Genomic DNA, 12873 nt, shown 5'->3' with positions numbered 1-12873 from the left:
AGAGGTTCACGCTCACACATCCAGTCGCTCTCAGTTAATCAAGTCAAAGAAATGGTTTCATCTTTACTCTTCCTCAAACAGAGAACAGAACATCTGGCTCTGATCTGAAAGAGTTTCAGGTTTTCATTAATAATGTAGCCAAATGTGAAATTTGGAAACATTATATTGGGTCAAGATAATGCCAGTCCTTCCATCCTTAAATTACAATATTGCGTTGTGCACATGTTTTACGTTTCTGTCCCTAAAGGAACGCTGAGAAGCATCTGAGCCTCCGATGATCTCACACTGTAATACTGAGTCCTTCTTCTTATTTGCATTACTGTGTCAAATGCACTTTGGTTTTGAGACATGGGGCTAATGTTTAACTAGAAGCATGCAAATATCCATAAAGCCTTTACATTGGTGATCTGGAGATACTGATGTAAATCAACCCCGACGCTTTGCTTTCTGTGAAAAGAGGACTTCAGATGCCTGCTTCTAATTCCTATCATAGTGGCACTTTGTTTGAATGACATTGGGTTTATTCTAATTAGTATACATTGACGTAACAGTGTTTATTATACATGTATAGTTCAGTTGAAATGACAGAAAACTAAATCAAACAATGGCAAATATTGTTCTAGCAATGTGGATTGTGATATTTGTATCGGAGAACATTTGATATTTTTATTTTACCCAATGTAGAAATACTTAAACTAATAACGATGTCTGTGGGGGGTTATTGCCAGGTGACTATAATTAAATAACTGATTCAAATCAGAAATAATTGAACACTCCAGCGGTTGTTTCTTAGTAATGTATGATTTGGGTCAGTCCGTGTGTCAGCAGTTTAAGGCGCTGACTTCGTACCCTTAAATGGTCATAATCCGCGTTATTATCCACAGCTGTGCTTCTCTGGTGATGACACGGTGAAAATAGGATGAAGCGCCTGCTGTGGTTGCCTTTCATGGCCCGGTGGCTCACCGGGTGCCGCTGCAGCGGTCCGGGGGGGAGGGGCTTATCTGATTGGGACTCATTTGCACACAGGTGAGAGGAGTCCTTATAACTGATGAGCGCTGAAGCCACTTCCACCAGCAGCTGTCAGCGTTCAGGTGAGTTCCCGCTTGTTGGCGGTTCTTTGCGATTCAACTCCTAAAAGTTAGATCTGCGAGACGAGCGCTCAAAATGAATTCTGCCAACTAAAACGTGGTAAACATTTTTTTTAATGATTAGTTTTTACATTTCGTTTATTAGTTTCTTGTGGAGTGGCATCTGCAGTCTGGTTGTTGACAATTTCCCCAAAATGCTCGTGCTTCAGTCTCTGTCTCGGTTAATTAACACCCGCGTTTGCATTTGACGTTTCAAAGGTTTTTAATGAGCTCCCCGATCGCAGCGGGAGTGACTGATTAACGGCAATCATGGAGGCTAAGCGAGAAGATGGAGCACTCACTTGTGTTTCTCGAACCGCAGAGAGGGAGTTTATTCACGCACTCTCACGCAGACAGACAGCCCTGTATTATTTATGAGAGCACGTCTTTTCTCATGAGGCTCATCAGAAGTATGGATACGAATCAGCAGACATTCAGATGATGAAATATAACACACCCTTAATCATTCAGGTAGTTCATGTAAGGTAACTCAAGAAGCTCTGACTAGTTTATGTGTAAGCTGCCCTGCATGCAGGAGGTCTGTCCCTTTGTGCTCCACTGGGTCATTGTGTGTGGAGGTGAAATGACCTCCCCCGCCCACCCACAATCCACAATTTGCTAAAATGCCATTTTCCTCATGACTTCAACTCATCTGTAATAAAACCGTGAAATGGTGACTTTCTGTATTTGTCCTTCAAGGCATTAATTGTAAGACTACAAAATGAATTCCCAACTGCAATGCGCGATGGAGGGCCTCATCTCAGTGTTCCACTCCTACTCGGGAAAAGAAGGGGACAAGTACAAGCTGAGCAAAGTGGAGCTGAAGAACCTGTTAAACGGGGAACTCGCCGATTTCATAGCAGTGAGTATCTTATTGGCTGTAACGAAGGTTTTGCTCGCTATACACTGGAACTTCTGACTTCAATACGATGCCGTGATGATTTTTCTTTTTTATATTGCTTGATGTGTTTGTACATGACTTGTAGAACGGGTCTAGAATTTAGTTTATACCGGAGGGAGAATTGTATTTGGAAGAAAAAATGGAATGCTACAATTACCATATGTGTTGCTTAAGAACTGAACAATGGAACGTGGTCTGTAGCATTTTGGGAAGGTCTATAGATTTGTTAAAGCGGGGGGGGGGGAGAGAATATTCTAGATCAAAGATGAAACTGACAGAAGGGCGACTCTCGGAGGGAAAGTCTCAGTGACAAAGCCTGCTGCTACTTCAGCACCAAGGACAGCGCCATGGATTTACAGATACAAGGCACAGTCAGGCTACTGGTGTTACAGAACCAGCCTCGGGTCATTCCAACTTTGACAATCCCCGGTCAGATAAAAGCTCTGCTCGGGGATGGAAAGGGCCCATGGGATCTCTCCCCCCCCCCCCCCCCCCCCCTAAAATCACTAACTTCAGCTTGAGGCTTGGACGTGGGAGGTGCCATCAGGATTTGGTCTTGTAAAAACCAAATTCTCTCTTTTGTACAATTTTCATCCCAACACTTCTGCTTCAGGCCAGCAAGGACCCCGGTGTGGTTGATGCGATTTTGACCGACCTGGATGAGAACAAGGACGGTCAAGTGGACTTCCAGGAGTTTGTCGTTCTGGTCGCTGCGCTGACCGTCTCCTGCAACGAGTTCTTTGTAGGCTGCCACGAGAGCAATGTGAAAAACAAGGAGCAGCCTGGTTCTAAGAAAGTCTAATATTTCTATACTTAAGTCATTTGTTCGGGATTCTGCTTAATCTCAGCACCTTGTAATGACTCTGAAGATAAATTGGCGCAAATGACTGCTTTTTTTTGGTCCATCTCAATAAAGATGTCATCCTGTTCTTGAATGTCTCGTCTTTTAAGATGCAAGCTGGACTGATTAATCAATCAGGAACAGACTTCTGTAATCATCTATGACAATTATTGATGTGAAACCTGAGTAATGCAAAACCAGATCACATGTGGAACGGTGTTCATAAGCTCACTGGCAACGTTGAGCACCACCCAGTGTCTGATGGGGGTGTTTCATGACGGCCGGCTGTCAAGGGCCTGACGTCATCTCATTCCTCCTCAATCCAACAGAGTGCCGCTCGTCCAGCTGCTCTGGTCTGTTTTATTCTGAAAGGGAAACGCTGGCACGATAAATGACGTCTGTCCTGGCGGCTCAGACGCGCCTTCACTCAGACACAATATGGCCGTTCCTTTCAGAGAGGATATTGCAACGGCACTTTGACTAGCAGGTAAAACACTGACTCAGCACACTGGGCTTTTATGAAAACTATTCAAATTTGTACAGACAAGGTTGCATTACATTCATCCAGCGGGTACTAAATGACTCCTGGTTTGACCTTTCCTCCCCACAGAGGGATTCAATGACACATTTCCTGTGAAATGAGATGCAAAATATGGAGCTGCCTGTGAAAGTTATGCAATTTGTATTGTATGGAAAAACTCAAACGGTTATTTTACGGCTGTAGTAATTTTGCACGTTAAAATTCAACTTTCAGCAACACTAAATGTTTCTGTGACTATTACACTATTACAGCAGATATCCTGGTAAAATATCTTCAGTTTCCCCAGAACAAAAAGTATTCAAACCAAAAGATCCCGTTAAAGCCCTCCAACAGTATTCTCAAACATTTGGTTTATCTGAAGATAATTGGAGAAACGTCAGCGCTCTGTGCTTAAGCCTGAGGATGTTGACCTGTCTCTCCAAAAAACCATGTCATCACAGCGCGGCCAGTCGACCTTAAACTGCTTCCCTGACATGTGACAGACTGGCAGAGGCTACATTCTGTCAACACAAGCTTTTAAGTTTAAACGCAGTCTGGAGAAACTATGGGCCCATACAAAGTTATAAAGTGCAATTAATTATGAAACAGCAGCTTGGCTGGGACATGCATGTCCCAAAGGGTTGTGTTCTAAATACTAAATCTTTACCAAAATAGTTCAACTTCGGATGTTAGTCCTTTTCACAATCTTCTCACTTTGAGTGATGTTCCTAAATGAACACACTTTAGCTCCTTTGACTATTTCACCCGACAGACTTCCAGACTTGTGTTTTTCATCTGGGTTGAAGTGGCCAGGGCGCTTTGACAGGAGAGGCATTTTACTGCACTGCTCAGGATTTAAGAAGCTTGGCAGCCCAGTCACCAAGAGAAAGTGTGAATCATAACTTTATGTATTTATATAGCGTCTTCAAAAAGTGCTTTGAGCGACGAGACAAAGCAAAAGGAAGGCAATGAAACGACAGAACGCTGAACAAAGCAAAACAAACCCTGATCAAACAGTACAATAGATAAAACAAAACCAATTCACCCGTTTCCCCTTCTTTAGGATCCAAGCCGATCCTCAATAATGTCTTGAAACTTATTTTTACAGACAAATCAAAGAAGCTTGCAAAAGACTTCACTCAGCAGGTTTAAATGCCACGAAGCAGAGTCGTCTTCAAGTACTCGAAGAGGGAATGAAGAGCAGCGAGCAGGAGGAAGAGGCTTCACACACCCTCCTCTCAGTCCGACTGCTCACCCAGCAGCTGTGCTCCTTCTGTTTGCTGCTGGAGTGAAAAGGCTTTCTGTGCATTCAGAGGCACCGAGACGTCGGCTCTCATTCCTCAGACACATTACGGTCGTTCACCTCACAGGAAGAATAAGGTCACTTTGACGGGCGGGCCTGTGTGTAACCCTTCTTAAAACCACAACTTGTAGTTTTTACACTTTTGTTTTTTTGTATGAAATAAGCAAACAAGATGTAACCAGGCGTCAAGTTCTGGTTCTGCCGAATGAAGCCGATGCGTCTTTTAAGTATGTTAAAACCTGCATTCTCTCTAGTGTCCACCAGGGGGCGACTCCTCTGGTTGTATAGAAGTCTATAGAAAATGACTCTACTTCTCTCTTGATTTATTCCCTCAGTAAACATTGTAAACATGAGTTTATGTCTCAATCTCCAGTTTCAAGTCTTTTTCAATACAGCATGATGTTCATTTAGTACATTATGGTCCATTTAGAGTCACACAGACCATAAAGCAGGGGATGCTTCATGGTCTGTTGATAATACGTCCACTTCTTATATACAGTCTATGGATAGAACCTGTTAATTGGTGATCAGTAGAGGTGTTGGTTGGCCTTTGGACAGAGCAAGGCTTCCTTGTTTCCAGTCGTTATGCTAAGCTACGGTAATGGGCTGCTGACTGTAGTATCATGTGGAAGAGAATAATAGCCTCTTCTCATCCAACACTCGAAAACCAAACCGGATTGCTACGACAGAAAACATCAAGGCCAGTGTAGATGGTGATGCATTGTAGTTTTCATTAAAATCCATAAATACAAGGTTCTAAGGTTTGAGTTTCTTCTTCTCCCGGAGATATCGAGAGAGACATGAGAGAGAAATGTTACATTTCTGAAAGCTCTCCTCAGAGACACCGAGGATCCTGAAATTTCACTCTAAAAATATCTAAAAAGATAAAGTCCCAGCAGGCAGAGAGGTACTGCACAGCCTCACATCCTTTGTATTCATTAACACGCGCACACGGCGAATGAGCATCCAAGGTTGAAGGCAGCCCGCAAAAAAAAGAAAAAGGACCGCACACAATGCAGTCTGGAGGAACTCAATACGGGGCTCTCACAAAGTCTTGTTCAATTATGTAACGGCAGCTTGTCTGACAGCCATTTATGCAGAAACTCCTCAGACCGTGAAATGCAAAGCAGCATTTGTGGAATGGAGATAAGAGAGATGAGGCCTCAGAAGGTGGAACGTTGAATCAACCAATCAGCAGCTTCATAACGCGTTAATAGTGTCTGGCACTGCACACAGTGGAATCCTTCATCTTGATGTTTACCAATGTTGCTAAACAGACATGTTGTTCATGTGCGTACTTCTGCACACAAGTTAAAAAGGTAACGGCGCAAACAAGAACAGCGTGAATTTATCGGCTCACATTATTTTAAATCTGGATCAACTTTTTGATCTGAAAAGTACCCAGTGATGAAAAAAAGGCATTTTGCCCCCGGACATGGAATTGGGTTTATTCAACAATCATTATTGATGCAGTCAGGAAACAATAAGGTCATGAGTCTAATGTCACCTCCACAATATTATCAGCAAACTTTCCAACAACAATCTTCTTGATATTGTAGCTCCCATCACAAAGAGATGTTTGAAAACATTTTAAATAATCATTTTTGTCACCTTATAAATAGTCAAACTGAAGTGTTCATAATCTTCACTCTGAAAAAAATAAAAACAAACAACTTGGTGTCCTTAAAGGTGCAGCGCTCCAATTGGACCAGCCTCAGACACAGACCTCACAATGACCATCCGCCCTCACAGATCCACTGTCATTATGTGACTTCACTCTGTGGTTTGGATGAGTTTTGCATGGACGGATGGATGTGGACGACATTAACCCTCGTGTTTTTACAGCAAATCAAACAAAAGATGAAAAGTAAAACATTTGGCAGCAGCACCCACACATAATTCACATGGATGTAATTCCATGGCGTGTTGAATTTCCTATTTTGCTAAAACAGACTGGAGACAATTAGTATATCGCCAAAGTTTTGACTTTTACTGGGCAGCAGCTACCGGAAATACAGCAAACCGCTCCATGAGCTGAAGAGAAGCCAAGAACAATAACTCTGGCAGGAAATCTGTGGCCAAGGGTGAGCTATACTCCCACGGGTGAGCTATACTCCCACGGGTGAGCTATACTCCCACGGGTGAGCTATACTCCCACGGGTGAGCTATACTCCCACATGCTGACGAGCTGAGTGATCGGAGCTGTGCGAGTCCTGATCGCAGGCAGCTGCAGAGACTCAGCTCAGCTGGGGAGGCAGGGATAAGGACCTCTGGTGGTTCTGGAGGATAGCACAGGGATGAAACGAGGAAAGTATCCACAGCTTCGCATGCATGCAAATCTGACTTCAAAAGAGTCATTTTGCTTCTGAGTATCTCATAGCCTTGCAGGAATTAGAGTTTGTGTTTTTGGTTAAATTCCTTCCATGAAACAGATCAAGTCAACATTTTATACAGTTCAGACCTCTGCAAACTATACCACAATGAGAATTGATTTGAATCCACTCGCTGTTTGTTTCTCCCGTCTTTAAATTGGACAGAGCTGGCATCAGGTGCGGTACCAGCCAAACGTGATGTTGGCGCGTTAGCAGGCCGGCGGTGTGTTTTACGACTGAGGTTGTAGAGGAAATGTGCAGTATGGATCTTATTAACAGTGAGAGTCACCGAGAGATTCAATATCCTGACTTTCCTGTTTGGAGCGACGGTTCGTTAGAAAGTGTTTACACAGGCATGCACGAGTGTGTGTGTACTCTGACATCACGGTGTAATAAAGCTGTATCCAAAGAGTCCTATGTGTGAAAGCAATCTTGTGGCCGATTACCTACAAACATACGATAACACCGAGTCTTTCCAATTTGGTGAAGGAGATGCTGTTTACAACATTTATCGATTGAATATGATGCTTTGGACCAATGTGATTGAAACACGGGAAAGTGCAGAGAAAGACTGTTCCTTTAAGGAGTGGAAGGTTGTTAAACCGACCTAATTGGACGACGGCATTGAGGAGTGGTCATTTCTCTCTTCTGGTAATGTATTTGTGTGCAAAAGCCTCTCTATGTGCACATCCATGTGTTTGCTCACAGGTGAAGCCCGTGTCGGAGGGCGGCGTGTTTGTCTCCGATCCAGTTAGCCATTGACAGACGGGTCATCTCGTATTACCTTTCTTCTTTTGTTTGAACTGAAGTAAAACCTTGTTCTGTGGTTTTACGGCTTCATCCTCCCTTTTTGGGTTCCTCAGCTCCCTCCAACACGTCGGCCCTGTGGAGCTGCTCCCTGTTCACTGGAAAAGGCTGTCAGCTCAATCTATTATGGGAATTATTACAAGAGACCAATTTTTATTCAGTCAATTTTCCAGTCAAAGTCTCAGAGGGTCCACAAGACAACAGTGGATGATCTCACAGATTTAGATGAAATGTATTGTCCTGGTAGGCTTGTAATTCGATATGAATAGAGATCCAAACCCGAGGACAATTAGACCTGATTGAAAACGTTATGGACAGGAACTGACAAGTTGAGAGCGAAAAGAGCAGCAACACATGTCATCTCACCTGCACTTCACATGGTCATGACACTATGAAGCTGATGGCTGGTCCGCTCAGGTATTAGACGTATTAGCGCACAGAGTATACACTGGATATAGTTTGGACCTGGCCCGACTTTAAGTCCTGGGTTGGGTATTGGTTGCTCGGAACCATGAAGACCAGTTCCCAAGATGGAAAGTCAAACAATCACCAAAGTCATTAGGATTCATCCTCTGGACACCACGGATATTTGTACCCAAATTTAAAGATAATCCATCTTAATCCATATTTGTTGAGATATTTCATCCAAGAGCAATGCAGCGAGCACGGACAACAAATACTCTGTAAAGGTTAAGAAAAGATGAATCTCTATGAACAGATGTCTGTGTATGAATGCAGAATCTGTGGGCAACGGGACAGGATTTTGGTTTTGGAAGCGTTCTGGTTACGGTCAAAGACTGTAAATAAGACGTGTAGGTCATCCTGACGTCAACCATCGGTTTGTGGACTGATGTTATGAAGCTTCGAGTTCGGCATCTTGGATTACAGCTGTTGCCGTGTTGTTGTTTCTAGCAATCAATGAAAGGAAGTGACCATATTTAGAATGCGGAGGAGTAACGTAGAGACGCCGTATACGTCTCTGGCAGAGACCTGTCAATCACACTAAGCCCGCCCTAAAGCATCCCCTGCTTTATGGTCTGTGTGACTCTAAATGGACCATAATGTACTAAATGAACATCATGCTGTATTGAAGAAGACTTGAAACTAGAGATTGAGACATAAACTCATGTTTACAATGTTTACTGAGGTAATAAATCAAGAGAGAAGTAGAGTCATTTTCTCATAGACTTCTATACAACCAGAGGAGTCGCCCCCTGGTGGACACTAGAGAGAATGCAGGTTTTAAGACACTTTGGCATTGGCTTCACTCGGCAGAACCGAAGGTTGCCACCTGGTTACGTTTGTAGTGCAAGTATTGACCGATCATGTTCCAGGCTGTTGTTGAATGCAGGTAAGTCCTCCGTGCCGCGTAAAAGAGGCGGAATGCATCGTCTGAATGCAATCTTCTAATCCATCAGCTATCTTTTGATGACAATTTAGCTTTTTTATCAGCTTAAAACTAGCTTGTATATTGGCCATCTGGGAAACAATCTCGTCGAACACGTCTTCCTCAACTCCAGTGTGAACTTTAAACAATAAGCAGTCCAGAAGAGGAAGTCTTGGCCCAGATATTAGCCGGCTGAACCCGCACTTCAGATATTTAGCCCTTCGAGGTTTATCTGTCAGCTGATGGGTTTCGAGATCGGAGAAAGTCGGTGGTCATGGTTAAAAGAAACCAACATTTACGATTTGTAAAAATACAGGATGCGGTTTAACGATATCACGCTACCGCCGCCTGTACTACTGAAGAGGACCGTCGTTATTCACACGGTCACAATGTAGAATGACTATGAGGACTTTCAGCAGCAGAAACACGCATTTAAGAAGCTCATAGAAATAAACAGGAATGATCACAACAACAGTAACAGTAAACACACATCAGAGAGTTTCCTCTGATGATGAGAGGTAAATGCATCACCTCTTCACACAGATTGTTCTGAGGTAGAGCGGAATGTGCTGATCGTTTTTGCGTAACGTCTTGAAGCGAAGGTTGAAACCAACGACGGCGGGGATCTGGTCCTCGTTATCAGACGATGCTTAAGGTTTTACGGCTGGGAGTGAAAGAGAGTTATCAGTGCATCCCCTGCTGTTTGCTCAGTTCCTCCAGTGAAAGATGGACCTGGACAAGCGGCGATAGGACTCAGGTCAATGTTTACCTCGCACCTTTCTTATCGAGCTGGGAGTTTGCCCTCCGCCCAGACAGAAAGCCCTTTGCCTCTCCCCTCAGTGTTTCCCCGCTTCCCCCTCACAGCGGTTACAAGATCAGCAAAGTGAGAGCAACAAAACGCCAATGACGTTTCATTTACCAGAGAAAGGACAGAATAATGTGCTGTGAACTTGAAAGAGTGAGCGTTGCCTCGTCGACTGTGAACCCTTTTCAGAAAGGTTAACCCTGATCCTAGATGTAACTCACATTGACGATCTGCTTCTTATCGCCTTCTGAGTTCGCCCTCCGTCCTGCACCGCCTCGGTTTCCTCTTTTCTTTCAGAGCAGCTGCAGTCATTCAAAAGACGTGAAATGATTTCAAACTAACTTTATTTTACAGCTTGGAACAAACTTGAAAATGTTTCTCTGCAGCCGGCAAGTTTAAGATGCATATAACCTTTGTCTGTCGGCGCCATGGCCGCTGCCCGATCTCCCCCTGCAGGTCAGAGGTCACAATCAGCTCCCCATCTGTCCTTCGTCACACCTCTCGTTCTGTTTCATGGATGTATAAAGAAACGCTGCTTTCCCGACCCTCCAAATATTTTTCTGGCCCCTTGTGGTTTAGGTCCAGCAGAGCCCACTGTTGGCCAGAACGTCTAACAATCAATGAATTCAGCTGTGAAGCTTCACTTTTAAATATGCTTCTATCAACAATGGGAGAAATGACGATGAGTAGCGTGGTATCCTCATACAACGGTGTGTCTGAATCTTACAAAAAGAACGTACGCCTCAACGTTGACTTCTCTTTCCACATTGGACACAAACTCTTGGCTGAAAGACCCATTTTTTACACCCGTACGCCCATCTGGGTGGATTTTTGTCATTCTTCTTCTAAACTTTCTGGTTCGTGATTACATTGGATACAAACTGATTTCGTGGGATACCTACGACGTATACCTACTATTGTATAGCTACAAATGCTGTATGAGTGCAGCCTGACCTTCTGCCCGAACACACGTTTCTCAAGGAAACAAAAAAGGCATTACAAGTTCAGTTGTAAAACTATCATTAAAGATGATGCATCTATTATTCACCTGACACCTCATCACTTTACATAATCTTTGAACTTTTAACACTTTAACACCACGCCATGTCATTCTAATCCAACACAGCAATTACTGTCTACATCAGAGGTGTATGTCTGTGTGTGTGCGTGTGTGTGTGTGTGTGTGTGTGTGTGTGTGCGTGTGCGTGTGCGTGTGTGTGTGCGTGTGTGTGTGTGTGTGTGTGTGTGTGCCAAACCCCGCAGCAGTCAGGACAAAGGCACGCCGTCCCGCAGCAGACAGAAAGTCTGCAGGCAGAGTGAACACAAAGATAAATTATGTCGACTAATGGCTCATCAAACTGTCACACGAGGCCCAGACAATGCACGCAGTGCCGTGCAACCACAGAAGACGGAGAAGAAGAAGAAGACACAGAAAGGCTATACTTAAAGCGTCGGATGTGGAACGTCACTCAAGATTACTCAACGAGGGGCACGACCCGTACGCGCCGTCCTCCTGACGGAATGATTCATGTGAGACGAACGGCAGTTAGCTACATGCTCTACTGTAAATACTTTCATTTTGTTTCAGTTTGTCTCTCAGGCCGCAGGAGGCTGCTAGGAATGTTGAGTTCCACGGAGCCGTCAGAGGTTGAATACCTTGCTCGAGGGCAAAATGGACGTACTGTCAGTGATGCCACCAAATGTCACCGACGGGACGTTTCGAAGGCCGGAGTTCGATTTCACAGCTAACCGTCGTCTTTCTGTGTCTCAGGGCGGGACCTGGGCGGAGCTGAGCGAGCTGTCAATTAAAGCAACAGACCCTCTTTAATTCATGCAAATGAAACTTGATATGGAACTTGTGTTCGTTTCACATTATCGTCTTGTCTTGTTATCTTTTGTTGGGTTTTTTGAGCGCTGGTCCTAAAAAAAAGACGATTTACGGAATATATATCTTTTATAGTTAAATGATAATCAAACTTAAACTTTGGGAGCATTGACTTCGCAAAATATTGTCTTCATGTTTTTGGTCTGAACACACCTTAAGAATAGCAAACGTAAAATAGTTTCTCAGCCTGGACTTTTTGAGCTTCTGGCCTGGTCCTCTTTCCTGATGCTTCTATCGTGAGGAGCATCACTTTCATTTCATATTCCTGTCATGTGTTTATGCTGTTCCTCCTCCAATGGAAGGTGTTGGTGGATTTTCACTCGAACTTGAGTCAATACTCTCTCCCGGGAAATCCCGAGTTGTTAACAGATTTGGGAGTGTGTGTGTGTGTGTGTGTGTGTGTGTGTGTGTGTGTGTGTGTTTGTGTGTGTGTGTGTTTGTGTGTGTGTGTGTGTGTTGGCTGGATTCGATGTTTATTAGATGCAAACAAGTCAAATATGTTGTTTTTTCGGTCTCCGTGCATGAAATGACCGACTATCAGCACACCGACCCTCTGAATCAGCGTTACAAAGCTGTGACGGTTTCAAACCAAACGGCAGCGATTCCACAGAAACGAATCAGTCAACTGAGCGTGCTTTCCCCAAAAGGAAGGAAATAATTAGTCACACCCAGATCTGAGTCAGACTGTAAACCATTTACAGTAATATTCCTCATTTATTGCTGTGGACCCCAGCGTCGTTATCGGCTGGTGAAACGAGAACATGTTTGAGCAACGTTTTCAGTCTTTATGCTAAGCTAAGCTAACCATCAGCTGGCTTCAGCTTCGTATTTACTATCCTATTGTCCAAATCTAAAAAGAAAGCGAATATAATATAATATCATTTTCAAGACGTACTTTGGATAAACAATGATCTATATAAGGATA

The 12873-nt window shown here is 43.7% G+C and overlaps 1 protein-coding gene across 1 annotated transcript; it reads left to right on the top strand.

The window, feature by feature from the left end:
* Positions 1–1078: 1078 nt before the first annotated feature.
* On the top strand, positions 1079–2830 carry s100a1 (S100 calcium binding protein A1; the record flags this gene model as incomplete). Its single annotated transcript, XM_079276089.1, has 3 exons — positions 1079–1091; positions 1827–1989; positions 2642–2830. Exons 2-3 carry the CDS (start codon positions 1849–1851, stop codon positions 2828–2830), a joined length of 330 nt encoding a protein of 109 aa, XP_079132215.1. The 5' UTR covers positions 1079–1091; positions 1827–1848.
* Positions 2831–12873: the final 10043 nt, after the last annotated feature.

This window comes from Melanostigma gelatinosum (genome assembly GCF_949748355.1).
Source record: "Melanostigma gelatinosum genome assembly, chromosome: 9".
NCBI classification, from domain to species: domain Eukaryota; kingdom Metazoa; phylum Chordata; class Actinopteri; order Perciformes; family Zoarcidae; genus Melanostigma; species Melanostigma gelatinosum.
Note: the sequence above shows the minus strand (reverse complement) of the source record. Positions and strands in the feature narration are given on the sequence as shown.